The sequence below is a fragment of the Prionailurus viverrinus genome, chromosome A1 (assembly GCF_022837055.1).
Source record: "Prionailurus viverrinus isolate Anna chromosome A1, UM_Priviv_1.0, whole genome shotgun sequence".
Lineage (NCBI taxonomy): Eukaryota > Metazoa > Chordata > Mammalia > Carnivora > Felidae > Prionailurus > Prionailurus viverrinus.
In genome coordinates, this window is record NC_062561.1 from 70,604,045 (window position 1) to 70,618,860 (window position 14,816).

The 14,816-nt window shown below is 41.6% G+C and overlaps 1 protein-coding gene across 13 annotated transcripts in view; it reads right to left on the reverse strand.

Moving 5' to 3' along the window:
- Positions 1 to 14,816, reverse strand: part of DOCK9 (dedicator of cytokinesis 9) — a 290,974-nt gene that overhangs the window by 35,908 nt on the left and 240,250 nt on the right. For 6 of the 13 annotated variants that reach the window (XM_047869233.1, XM_047869261.1, XM_047869216.1 and 3 more), the window contains 2 exons: positions 13,367 to 13,503; positions 5,524 to 5,639 (listed from right to left, as the gene is read on the reverse strand). In XM_047869233.1, coding sequence (XP_047725189.1) covers positions 5,524 to 5,639; positions 13,367 to 13,503 — 253 coding nt within the window. Of the gene's footprint in view, positions 1 to 5,523; positions 5,640 to 12,811; positions 12,856 to 13,366; positions 13,504 to 14,816 lie in introns of those variants that run through there. The other 7 variants (XM_047869295.1, XM_047869278.1, XM_047869305.1 and 4 more) reach the window with 3 other exon arrangements.

Consider the following 14,816-nt stretch of genomic DNA (forward strand, 5'->3'; position numbering starts at 1 on the left):
TTTTCTAATAAGGGAGGGACTAATCATAAAACTTCCTAGCATACCGTAACGTGGTTTAAAGAACAACTATTCCTCAGTACTGATTTGGCTTCTATTTATTTACTTATTTTTACCGTTTACCAGCCACCAATACAGAGGTAATCTTTGTGACATCTTAATTCTAACAAAGAAGGGCCATTACAGGTTTTGGCTGATTAGTGGGCTGGAAAAAACCACTGAAGTGAGGTCCCCTAAAAGTAAGTTTGTTTTTTTCCAGGCTTCTCAGGGGACCCTGTTAAGTGATGAATAATAACCAGACAGCTTGGTAAGGTGGGAAAACATACAGGCTTTGATCAGGCCCCATTGATCATGTGCATGGATCTGCACAGGTAAACTGAGTCTTCCTCTTCCCACCTGTAAATGGCGACCCTAGAACTGACCTTGTGCAGACACTGCAAAGACGTGAGTCAAGTACAGAAAGTGTCTGACGCATCCTTGATTGGGCTCAGTAAGTGGTGCCGGCAGGATTTTAAATATCATGGATTCTACTTGACAAAGCAAAACAGCAGGGCCACAATTCATACCTCTCATCATTCTGCGACGGCTTTCCACACCAGCAGTAAATTCATACTAATTGAACACTTTGTTCAAAACTCTCATCAACTGCTGAACACACAGGTAGATATAGATGGCCTCACCGAGCTAGAGGCCAGCATGCAACCATTGTGCCTTAACATATGTGACACTAAAGAGCTACATCTTCAAATACAGATAAGCCTGTCTGCACAAAGGTGTGTGTGTTTGGGACAAGTAGGCAAACGTGATGATAAAAAAATGCCAAGAGGCCAGTGTCTCAAACCAATCTTACAATTTTTCCAAATGACTGGAGATAACTTATGTCCAAGTATTTCTGTTAAATAGCCAATTATGGCTGGGGTGTTAGTTCTAAGACTGACCTCACCTTATTTGGGGAGAAAAATTTTTACTCAAGGAATAAATTTTGTTTTCGTAGGTCCAGCGACTCACAGATGTACTCACAGCTGGTAGGACACCTGGAATCCACAGTGATCTTTACAACATGAAATACTGAGCACAGTACTGAATTCCATCATGTGAAAGAGAAGCAATTTAATGAGTAGAAAATATGACTTAATTAACTGAATATGATATATTCTCAACCAAGAGCAGCTGTTTACCAACTGGAAAAAAGAAAGGGTGGCTCCAGTGTTTCGGGAACTGCTCACATGGCTTGTTGTCTGTGAACATTACTTTTCCAGGGGCCACCATCCTCCCTACTTATGGCTGGATTAAGGTTTGCACAGATCTGGATGTGAGCTTTCCTCCTCTCAGCACTCTTTGGGGGAGGATATCCAGAAGAGATAGTGTGGACAAAAATCGCCAGGAGCCTAGTCTTGCTGATGGAACTGGCCTGTCTCCAAGTTCTTCCCCCTGGAGTTAAATTTTCCTTCCTTGCACTTTCTTGTCAAGGTGTGTGTTCCTATTTTCAGGATTTAGTCTTCGTGGGTTCTGGTCTCAAAACCCAATTGCAAGAATGCAGTTAAAACTCACTCACACGAAAATATAAAAAAAATCCCTCATGTAAAGGGATAGAGGACCTCTCAACCCAGACACAACCCCGTGTACCAGCTGCCATCTGCCATCTTCCAATCAATCTTCTTCTCTCCCTCTCTTGGTCTCTCTGCATGTCTGTCTCTTTTCACTAATTAGAGAGTGATATACACAAATGTAAAAAAAATGTTTGAACATTCAAAAAGGACGGGGGTTGGGAGGTGGGAAACAAAACAGAACCACCCTTCACTTTTCCATTCAGAAGTAACCACAGGTAGCAACAGAGTGTATCTCATGTCCACCTTTTTATCCCTATGGACTTGTCCTGAAAATAGGAGAATTTTATTCAGGAAATTAAATGAGACGTTGCAACAATATGGAGGGCACGGCTATTCTCTAGCAACAAGGTGGAGAATAGGTTGCAAATAAATCTCAGGAGCTGTCGGATATGCATGCAGGTTTGACTGTTGTAACGCGTCCTCCTTGGCAGAATGAGCCTTTAAGAGAACGAACACTCAAAATCAGTAATTTTTAAAGATCCAGGAACAGGATAAAAACAAACTTAAACCTTGGGTACCAAAGTGAGAGGTCTAGAACCATGTTATTTAAAATAGATGTACCTTTCCTAGGCATACATCATTTAGTTTTATTTAGACATTGCTTTAAAAATCCAGTTTAGAGAAGAGCTGTGTCAGTTGCAAACACTCAACAATCACTAAGGTGACCTGATTTCATGCGTTCTTGCAGACCAGGCTCACGGTTGTGTGAACCAGACCAGAAAGTTCCTAGAAGAACCCAATGATCCAAGCGCCCTCCAACATCGCATACGGATTCTCCCCATGCAGCTCAAATCAAGAAAAGGCACTACGTGGAATTGCTAAAAATACATTATCAGATTAAATCTGTAAACCCATCAAAAAGATCATCAAAGATCATTAAAGGCCAGCATTGACTTGGGGTTGTGTTAATCATAGACATTATGAAATAGCCAGAGAAGAACACTATTTTTCTGCATGTAACTACCTTGGCTTACAAAACACATCCTTTTGTGTATTAAATGAGACAACACATGTGAAAGCATCCAACACAGGACCGGCAACTGGTAAGTGTTTGGTAATTCTCTTCTTTTTTTCTACATGAGAGATCATTCAATTACCTTGATATAACGCAGCTTAGCTTTTCTTTCTTTCTCCCTCTTTCCCTCCCCTATCACCACCTCCCTGCCATGCCTGGCTTAGTAGAGAACAAGAACTTCATCTGGTCAAATGTGCAGTGATCTTGGGCAAATCTTTTAACCTGTCTCAGTCTCAATCTCCTCATCTGTGAAATGAGTGATAAGAAGATCCACCAGGGCAGGCTAACATGAAGATTAATGCTTGAGGCACAGAGTAATAATAAATAAATAAATAGCAGGAATTTCATTCAATAAATAGCAGGAAACTAACAACAACAACAACAACAACATTATTATTAAGGGTTTAAGTCTTTTCAAACATTTTCTTTCATTAAGAATATGATTTCTTGGGCCTGGGTGGCTCAGTTGGTTAAGCGTCAGACTTCCGCTGAGGTCATGACCTCACAGTTCAAGAGTTTGAGCCCCACGTAGGGCTCTGTGCTGACAGCTCAGAGCCTGGAGCTGTTGTATCTCCCTCTCTCTGGCCCCGTACCCGCTCATGCGCTCACACTCTTTCTCTCTCTCAAAAATGGATAAACACTAAAAAAAATTAAAAAAAAAAAAGAATATGATTTCTTGACTATCCTTGGCAACTTATTAGATGCAGTCAATTACGAGACTCAGTAACGATGGTGCTGTATCTGTGGAAGATGATTTTTTTCCGATTATGTCAGTTAACTCAGTGTAAGAATTTAATTTTTCTGATACGCTCCAAATGGTGCATCAGCTGAGTAAATATCTGCAGAGGAAGATCCTAGTGGCTGCCGTGTCAGGGGCCTCATGAACCTGCGAATCCAGACCAGCAAGCCTGCAGTGTGGCATGGCATCCAATAATGCCGTAACATCTGCCCATCTTTCCACTTCCTAATGGGGGTGCAGAGCTTTAAACGTTTTTGCACACAGGCGGGTAGACTTGGACAGAGACCACCTCTGCACTAAAGCTCAGTCTTCTCTGTGGGTCTCAGGAGTTAGACCCTTTGTCATGGGCCCAGGAAGTCATGAACACAGGGTAGACGTTTTGGGATACTTCTTATCAATCCATGATACAGTAGGCATAACTGCCAAGTTCTAGGTAAGGAAACCAGGGTTTCCAGATGTCCAGCAGACCCAGCCGAGGCTTAGAATCTGGCTAATGGTGGAGCTGGGAGGTAAAGCCTGGTCTGTATCCGCAAAATGGCAGATTCTTTCAAAGGCCATCCTACTTTAACCAAACAACGAGAGACAGATCGTTTTCTTCTAACCTTATAAATGAGAGATCTAGGTCTGGAGACATGAGGTAATTTTCCCAAAGACATTCGGACAATAAATGTCACAAGCAGGGACCATCAGATGTTGTTTCTCTCTCAAGAATCGGGCAGAACCTACCTGGTGGCCAGACGCTGGAGACCTGGGAACCTTGATGAAACCTCTTCTTTAATATGAGGCAAGCATTTTCAAGGGGGCTCAGTATGGACTGTAGGCTGTGCAGTGAAGAAACTGTCACTGTTCTCATGTGCCCGCAGACACACCTCTGCTGCATGTGCCCTTACCCCCAGCCACACAGCACTAGGCTTTCCTGCTCGTTGGCACGGTGGGGCCCAGGCAGAGGGCAGAAAGCCATGTCCCAACTACTGTTCCGAACTTAAGGATTCTCAGTTAGCAGTGGTACAGGCATACCCTGGCCAACACTCACATTAAACATGTCATTGCCTATTTGGACAACAGTTTTTAACTAAAAACACTCAAAAGAAAATGGAAAGAGGTTCCAAACGTGGTTCTGGTAGAGCAGAGGCTCTCAAGTGGTAGCATTCAGGTCTCACCCCGAGACTTTCGGATTCAGCCAGTCTAGGTGAAGGCCTGAGAACCTGCCTTTCTAACATGCTCCCAGGGTTTCCAGCTGCTGCCACCCAGGGGACCACACTCTGAGAGCCACAGGCTCTGTGTAATAAGACACTGCTGTCCTCACACATATTCAATGAGAGTCCGCATTTCCTGGTCTCTCATCTGGGTTCCTAGTAATGACATTTCGTGGGGACACGAGTGGTGTGGCTGCTAAGAAGAATAAAGGTATATTATAATAAAGTGACATGATATCAGGGCAACTATTTTTATCCTAATAAAGTAATGCGCTTTATGAGAAGCAGAGATAAGTAAAGCAGAGAATGACTCTGGCTGCATTTTCCAAATACCCTTGGAAACAAACACACTGTTTCGGTATTCATGGCATATTAACACTAATTCAATTTCTTCCTTCCACGGTAGAAATGGAAGAAATCGTTTAGCAAGACTAGGAAGTGTTAAGTTCCTAAAATCAAGCGAGTGGCTTGAGAGACCATCTCTACCTACCTGACCGTTACTTGCTAAAACCTAAAGATAAGACAAACACCACCTTTTATTGTCTATCCTTGAAATTGTAAAAGGTGAATGCGTGTGTACTTATTTTAACTGCCGCTACATTTGGATATGTTCAAAGGTGGTAGGGGTGGCAATGCCTGATCAGGTTCCCATATTATCACCCTTGAGGGCACAGCAAACCGTGTTCCCCAGATGGATGCTTTCTTCTGGCCAAGAGGTAACCACCTCCAGGAACTGGTTCCGTCACACCCTGACTGGTAAGCTTTATTTTATTTCAGGGAATTCGAGTCATTAGCTACGGAATGGTTTCATTAAGGGATTTTAAGGATTTATGGTTTCTTTACAGGGGCAAAAACAGTCGCTGAGACAAAATATACAATATAGGAAGCTCTTGCCGGTTCAATTAAACACGCACAATGAATTTACAAGGTAAAAGCTCTGACCACGAACAGCTGTTCAATACCAACCTTAAACGCCAGTGTAAACAGAGACAGAGTGTCCAGAGCCGTAAGGCACACCTCCGTAGCAATGTTGGCTTCAAGTAGGGACTGGTGAAGGACGTCAGCGTCTGAGTGGCCATAGCCTGCGTGAATTACAACACGAGGTTACTGCCGGGGGCTGCAGACAGAGAGGGCGGTGGCCCGATACAATCACGCAGTCAACTTTTGATTATTTAGGGAAGGCTTCCTTTGGGGCTTTGTCTCCCTGTTTGCCCTTTTCATCGGTGGTGGGGCAGGGGATAGGTAATTAATAATGCGTCTGTTGGGTTATGACTCTACGATTCTGGAAGGGAAAGAATGGCAGCAACCATTTATTTTGTATTTGCCACGTGCCAGCAATCATTCTATGAACTTCACATGTATTCGCTCATTTAATCCCTCAACGGCCCTATGAAGTATGCACATTATTAAACCCTTTCTGCAGATAAGGAGACAGAGGCACAGGAAGGCTAAACAGCTTGCCTTAAGTCGCACAGTTAGCCCACAGTGGGCGCCAATCCACGGAGTACTTGGCTGAGCTGCTGGGACGGGAGGGGCGGTGAAGGAGGCTGAGGCTTCCCAAGCTTCCCACATGGACACAGGCAGCAGAGGAGCACAGGGGTTAAGAAAATGAGCCCAGGGTCAGCCTGCTGGTCCCTGGATCCAGCTCAGCCACGTGCTAGCTGTGTGACCGTGGGCAAGTTATTCGGCCTCTTTATACCTCTGTGTCCTGGCCTGTAGAACGGGGACAATAATAGTATCTACCTCAAAGGGTTGCAGTGAGCATCAAGTTGGTTACAATTTGTGAAATTCTTAGAATAGTGCCCGGCGCATGGTGAATGCTACGTAAGTGCTGAATCGCTGACGTGAAGAACCAGGCATGATAATCAAGAGTTGACTGCACTGCTAATAGTATTCTACTTGCTTTATCAAAAAAGCACGAAAGCCAGTATGTCTGAAGGAAACGTTTAAGAAAAGGAAAGGACTTGAAGAATCCTAATTTAAATACAAACTGATATCTACTATACGTGGCTATAAACTTCAATTTAGTATTGACATAAATGTAGCTCGACATACAATTTGAGATATTACATTATGAAATGATATGCATTAGCAGAAATACATACAGGGGTGCAAAGATGTTACAGGACTGATCTAGATGACAAAGAAAGATGGCACAATAATAAAATGTCATGTAATGTCTTTCTCCAAGGAGCATAAGCAAATCATCACTTACTATGTAGGTAATTTTCTGTATACTCCAGAGAGGAGGACATTTTGTATACAGATCAGGAAAATGAAGTGCGGAAAACCTAGAGAATTTTCTTGAGGCCATTAATGGGGGAAAAAAAAACCCTAGAAACTGCACCCTAAATTCCTGATCCAGGTCACCATATCATAGTACCTGTTACTAGGATAAAGTAAAGTAACTAGCACGATGTTATTCTCGCTTGAGCAAATGTCAGAGTTACAGAATGATTTTTAAAAGACTACAAAACAGACTTTCCAAGTTACTGAGAAAGATGGATATATTTTGGTAATAAGGTCAGCCAAGGCATCACCCCATTTGGCATGGTTTGTTTGGTAAGATACAGAGATGATGAAAGAGGAAAACGGACTGTTAATTATTGTTAAAGTGATCATAAAATGGGGCAAGAGGGGAAAAAATCAATACAGCACCTTTTGTTAGATCAACCAAAATTATCACAGGTCACAAAGACCCTTTGTTGAGGGCTGCCGTTTACCCCTACTGATGGTTAATGATCTGGGTTAAATTGTCCCAAGAACTGGCTTTAATTTTTTTCTTGGCACAGAACTGACATTTTCTTTTTCTAGGTAACTTCTTGGCTACGTGTATGCATATGTGATCACCTACACGCTCAAGGATTTCCACTGTGTTTACTTTCAGCTGGAGGTCTAGACCAATCCAGGACTGAAATTTGGCCATGTGTTGTCTTTAAAACATATAATCAATGGCCATGCTAGTTAAGTTTTTATATAATTACGTATCCATGTATGGAAACATGACAATGACAAATTTCTCTAAACTCTTACACCATCCGTGAATCTTGACCTTGTCTATCTGATCTCCTTAAGGGGGACAGTCAGATTCATATGGAGTCTGTCTGCCTGTGTCTGAATTATCTAAGAATAAAAGAAATGATCTTTTTAAGCCACAGTTGGTTATAATTTTGCTTTTTGTTAAGCCCTCATCTCAAAACAGAGGATTATTGGAAGGGTTGTGGGAGGGGGGCTGGGCTAAATGGGTAAGGGGCATTGAGGAATCTACTCCTGAAATCATTGTTGCACTATATGCTAACTAACTTGGATGTAAATTAAAAAAAGAAAAAAGAAAAAAAGAAATCAGCAGGATTCCTGAGCTGGTGTTATTAAAAAGTCCCTAAAAGTAAGGGGCAGCATGGAGAGGTTATGTAAGTGGTAGACACTGCAGGGACAGTTTACTGAGAGATGCTCCGGTGGAGAAGGCTTGTCTGAACACCTGGAACAAAGCCATGCACGAGGGAAGGCTTTAGTCAGCGGTCACCATAGGAAATGAACTGACTTGGTATATCCAAAAAGTGATCGTAAGAGAAAAAGCAAGTTCTTAAGGTACTGGTCAGCAACTCACTGAAGCTGATTAAGTGGATTCTGACCCCAGCAAGCAAGAAGTGCTGTGTTAACCAACCCTACTGATTTTCCCTAGGGGACAGCCCTCGGGGCACTGACTGTCTTCAGCCAGGCTGGTCAGGGAGAGGAGGACTTCCTCCCTTCCCCAGTGTGCCATCTTTGGCATGCACATCATGGACTGCTCTTATTTACACACTCTTTGTTCTGATGTCACTCTATGATAAAGGATTTATTCTAGAATCCCCAAATCTTTTAAACACTCAGAGGCCAGGGATGAGATTTCTTCTCCTATCTAATGTCATCTGCTCTGTTAGACTTAATTAACCTTGCTCTGTTTAATAAACTGTTACTAGAACAGCTTGACTGAATAATACTGACCACATCTGTAAACTGTCTCCCCCTCTCCACTGCCATGACATCAGAGGTGATGTGGTGGGAGGGACACAGCTACATGCCTTTTCCAAACATGAGAGGACATTCGAGCTCGAAGAAGTCAGATATGTATTCTCATAGGGGGCACTTTCTTTTCAACAGCTGCCCTTACCCTTTATGAAACCAGAATTCTTGTTTTTATCGTTAATTTTTTTCCCTCTGGCCCATATAATATAAATCCAAAAAACAATACATTTTATGAGAAAAATGTAAATGCTACTAAATGACAAGGAATCTTCTTGCTAAAAGAAGTCCCCAAATGTTCACAAGAGGCTCTAAAATACAGAGAACAAGCTGAGGGTTGCTGGAGGGGTTGCGGGTAGGGGGATGGGCTAAATGGGTAAGGGGCATTAAAGAAGACACTTGGGAGGAGCACTGGGTGTTATACACAGGGGATGAATCACTGGAATCTACTCCTGAAATCATTTTGCACTATTTGCTAACTTAGATGTAAATTTAAAAATAAATGAACTAATTAATTAAGAAAAAAAAGAAGTCCTCAAATGTTGAAGATCCAGTCTCCCAGGTATATTAACTCATGGTCTCCAGCGTTTACTAACTGCACATATTTTTGCAATGTATCAGGTGGACCAACCCCTACATCATCTATTGTTCATCTCCATCCCATTTTTACTGCTAAAAAGGTTTTCCTCACAAATGAGCAGAGAGGAAACAGTAGAAATAAGGAATAATATTCCCAGGCAAAACTTACGTGATCTTGCTGTCTGTCCTCTGATTCACACACACACACACACACAAACAAATATGCTCAAAATGATTTGTGGAATGAGTCTAAAATCTCAGTTTATACTCGAGGAAATGGTTATGCCATCTGCTCTCTCTGACCAATGCCTCAACCTAATGTTGAGCAGTGTCTGAAAATAGTACCTGTTATGGGATTTACATCTCAAACTGGGAAAACATTTGGTTTATGCATACATTTTAATTTAAAGTCCTTTTTAAGGGTATTAAAAACATAAACATGACTGACTTTGAACAGGCATTTTGCCAGACTTTTGAGTTCTGAAACCCCATCAATTACAAGAAGTACCACTGACTGACTGTCATATTAGATGTACTAGGTAAGATACAGGTGTAAGATAGGTCTGTTATAACTCAAAGATATACCCTGATATTATAAATGCTAGAAAATGTGCAAAAATGTATTTCTCAATCAAGGAACCTGTCTCAGAATCAAAAAAAGTGGCTTTATTAAACAAACATTTCATTTACTATCTTGAGTATATATATACCTTCAAAGCATCCAAGTCCATTTTTACCTATTTTAAAAAATATATTGCCAGGCTTAAAACCTTTTGAAAAATATTAATTTTATTTCAGAGGATATATGCATTCTCTGTATTTTTCCTATTAATTCAATATTATATCAAGGAACTTTATCACTGATACTCATTTTCTTACTTGTACTTCATAGACATCAAAGAATTCCAGAGTTAGATGGGGTCTTACAAACCCACTCGTCCAACTCCTCACCTTCTCTTGTGATGTTTAAGTGACCTGGACAATACCCCCAGTGGGTCTTCATCCAGTCTCTGTTTTCACATCTCCAGCTCCAAGTGCCCACGCTAGCTAATGGGCAGTTCAGTTAGAAAATGCTTTTGCACAATGACCTGAAATCTAATTCTCTGCAACTTACTCCATGACCTTGAACTCTCTCTTATACTGGATTATATGAAACACAGGTTTTCTTGAAGTGCTTCTACCTCTTGCTGGCTTTCCCCCCCTCATACCAGTGGGAAATATGAATTCTCATACAAATAGATTTAATATATTCCTAGGGCAACATATAACATCAAAGTAAATGCAAGGTGTTATTTTATATGTTTTGCACATGCATCACCTATTTGCAAATGTGTTTCACTTAGCTTCCCTCTCATAGCTTGGCTTATGTAAAATACTCTATATGCAGCTATCACTCTCAATATACCATTTGACACAAATATCTTCTGTTGACACACAATGGCGGTACTTTACAATAAAAAGGTCAATGTGTTAATGTTATACACATTTACTTTTCATGTACCTGGGTAATGACTCAAAGTTAATGAACCTCTCTGTATCTTTTGAGTTGTTGTTTTTTTTTTTTTGAAATAGTTAAAGACTATTTTGAGCACAGTAGGATTTGTAATTTTCATTGTTTCCTATCAAAATCCAAGAGTAAGAACCTGCCACGGTGACATGTGTACTGCATATGGTGTCCTTTCCCACGTCCTACATGGATGTGCTAATGGGGGCATGAAAGTTGGCCTCCATTGAATTAAATTTCCTGTGGTCTTCTGCTGCTCCCTGCTGGTCAAGCTGAGGCCTGGCAAAGCCTTTCCTACTCAAAGAAAAAGGCAAAACAAAAAATGCAGGTGGTGTATGGGGGACTCTTTCTATTTTTATTCTTTTCTAAAATAAATTCATTTTAGACTCTAGCACCCTACAAATATCTCACATACTGGATCTATGTCATATATTGGATGGTCCAACAGAAGGTACTGTATTCATTGTTAAAGAAGAATTTTTTAGGAAGACATATATACCTACAGACTTCCCACAGAACACCCAGGTACAGGTGTGAAAATAATCATGTATGTATATATACATATACATGCTCACACACATACACATGTATACATATAGCACATACTTCTCTGTGGCTTCTGGGCAAACTGACAATTTGGAGCTCAAAAAGCTAACAGAGGGAAAGGCTGACACCACCCAAATACATCATCAGATTTAGAGTTGTAAATGAAGACTGAGTTCTTGAAGAAGACGCAAGGACTGTGAGACACCAGAACCAATTTGGGATGAGCAGGAATTGTAGGAACACAGGAGAAGGCTCAAAGAGTCAGTTACACATTGTTTATTGGGAAGGCAGAAGGAGAAGCTCTGATGGAGGATGGTGTCACTGAAAACTGACTGAAGCAGAAACTATGGGAAGAAAGAGGAGAGAGGCAGGGAGGACGGGCTCTCCGTGGGTAGCAGGAAGAGAGGATGGATATCAACCACGTTAGCAATATGGTCCTTGGCTGCAAAACACAGCCAGCTGTCTCTCCCCTCCAATTCAAGCCACCATTGCAAAATCTGTTTGCAGTGGGAGAAGCTGCTGTAGTTCTTAGTGGATTAAGGCTATTTATTCACGTGCCGATCATTCACTTGACTTTTGTTTTCTGTGTTTCCTGAATGATTCTTTGGAGGCGGGGACTTGGTCTGTTGATTTATTTTTTAAAGTGCTTTAAAGTTTAAGTATTTATTTCAACTGATGGCGAGGTAGTCCCTGTGTTATAATCTGCTCAAAGGCAGTGTAGCAACTTCTGCAGAACAATGGGAATTTAATTTCTGTTTGCTAAATGGGAAGTGAAAACGAAAAACAACAAAATTTTTTGTTTTGTTTGTTTCAACCCCTTGGCTACAGAGGTAGAAAAAGCCCTAACAGACAAGAGGTGAAACAATGAAGCGCTGTGGCCTTAGATGTGTTACTAATATACGTCCTGCAGCTGAGTATAGGACTCAGAACTAGCTCTTGAAAGCTACCAATTCAGTGTGTGGCAGGCAAACATAATACGGATCTATATTAAGCTTAGAATTTTATAGAGAGTCTATGCCCATTGCATTTAACTTCGTTGGGGTGGAAGAGGGGACAGCTGTTATATATTTCGATTCCTTGGCCTTCTTACTCTGGACTACTACCAACTTAAAGTATTGAGAATATTGTCTTTACTCTTAGCCTATATTAAGAAAGATCACAATGAGTGCAATTCCTATGGTTAGAAATGATGAGAAGATATTAATAACTACATTAAAGACATGGAATGAGAACAAATAATTGTCTAGATTAAACAACTAGCTACATTATACCTGGAGAAAAGATGAAACAATTCAGAGAACATGTCACTAACAGAAATGGTATTTATTATAAATGATCGCCATTAGTTTTTAAAATACTGCATGGCTGATATTCTTTTAGGTTTTCTGCTTTGAGAAACCCTTAGAAAGATGAAACATGTACATGTTTCTAGAACTAGTACATGACGCCATGTCCCCTCTGGTGATTTGAAAAAAGTAAATTAAAACTATGCTCCCCCTTTTTGGTAGAATCTCTACTGTGAAGTTAGAAAGCCCCAAAGTTAGGAAGGCAAGATGAACAAAAAGGTCTCAGTTTGCAAGTGAAGCGGCCTCATAAGCAGACTCCAACCTGATTAAATCTTACCATTGTCTACAGAAATTCCAAGCACACTTGATATCTTTCTCACACTGAAAACACAGAAAAAGTCACTTTGTTATTGGCTTTTCCACACCCTCACAAATTGATTCATGGGCTTTATGTTTTCACAGCAGTTTAAGGATTAACATACGTTCAAAGCTGGAATGTCAGAATGTGGACACGTGATCAGTTACATGCATGGGCTCAGAAGAGTGAAAGGGACCTGTTCCAGATGTCCTCAGGACTTCCAGAGGGAAAATGCAAGTATTAAGTTAAAAATATCAAGAGAATGTTTGGCTGTCAAACCTGCCAAATTTTACGTTAAAAAATACTGAACAGAGGGGTTGGGACACTTTCAGGTCTAATGCCGTAGCTGATCACGTTCCGCATTATGTCACTCTCCTCCAAAGAAGGGGATTTCGCCATGAACTCTTCATCCCACTTGCTCTGAGCTGGAAGAAAAGTCAGGTTGGTGATGTGGCGCAGTGCGGCCTGGGGCTCTCCCCTCTGAGGTGTCACATGAGATGGCTGGCTGTTACGATGGCATGTCATGGGACTTACTGTGGTTAAAAGTGAGAGAGTTATCCAGGCTGCCCAGCTGCTGCAATCTGGCATGCATCATTCCTGTTCTGTTACGGGAAACAGGCAATGTCTGAGACTTTCGATCATGAACTATGGGTCCCAACCCCTCCTGGTTCCTGCAACATGAGTGAAATGGGATAGAAGCAAAAGTTAGACTTGTTACACTGCAGCAGGACGAGGAGGGTTAGTGAGGCCAGGACACAGCACAAGGGACGGCCACACGCCAGCCACGTGCAGCGCAGCCTTCTGGGGCCAGAGGAGCCAGAGACGCACACACAGGCCTCAGCTCTAAAAGGGTTCACAGCAAAGCACCTGACGACAAAGAAGCAAAAACCAAGCTGAAGCAGGGAACTTTCCAGTTCTAGAAAGTACTTTAGAGATGCTGCTTTTAAAAAATTTGAGCATCTGTCTGAGGTGGTGCTAAAGATTAGCGTTCTGACAACTGCCAAACACCACGAAACTTTTCGGGTTAAATAGGTTATTAAAGAGCAAAATAAAAAAAAATTCTTTAATGAAAATAATGCATTGGAAGAAGCAGAGAACAAACATGCAATGAGAAGGATTATATGAGGCGGTTTTAACACCTTTATTCTTACCCAGGCAGGAAGGAGAAGAGCCACACACTTTGTTAAACTTGTCAGCAGTCAAGTAAAGAAAATAGAAAAGTGATCTGGGTTAGCAATCAAACAGCTAAACTTCCTACTGTGTACCATCACCAGAGCAGATGAAAAATGAGACCCGTGCTGGAATGACACCTGTCGCCCATCCCGTAGCCAACGGTCTCCCTCCCTGTGTTATTGTGTGGAGTAGGACAGGGCATGCACGGAGCGTCATCGGGCAACATGCTGCTGGGTGATTTCAGACTGACGTGATGAGAAGGCACAGTAGTCATCAGACCGGACTGCCACGGAGAGCAGACACCGAGAGCGTTTACACTACTGCTCAGGACCTTTTTCACATGTAGCAGAGACCATGGCAAAATTTTCCATACGGCAGGGCACACAGCTCGCCACAGGGCACGTAACAAGTAACACTACCTTCCACTCCTGCCTTCCTATGCCCATCTGGTTTTAGGATAGTCCGAGGAAGCATACTTCTATATGCAAATATATACAGGGTGCTTATAAAGTCAGAAGACCTTTTTTTTTTTTTTCTTAATTAAATTTACAGCCATTACAAGTTAACAGTTACACAAAACCCAATTCTAAAATATTTTGTTGGGACAGAAATCTTCGGCTTCCCACATTCACCATGTTCAGTTCTGTGGCATTTCATCCTATTTTGCACAACACTCTCCAAATGCCATCTTGTGATGTAGGTGACAGTTACTTCAAGGAGGCTGTGAAGCTTGCTGGGCACAGTGCCAGCAATATATGTGTCTGCCCATTTTCACGGGACAAAGTCAAAGCGAATAAAATCAAGGTGGGAG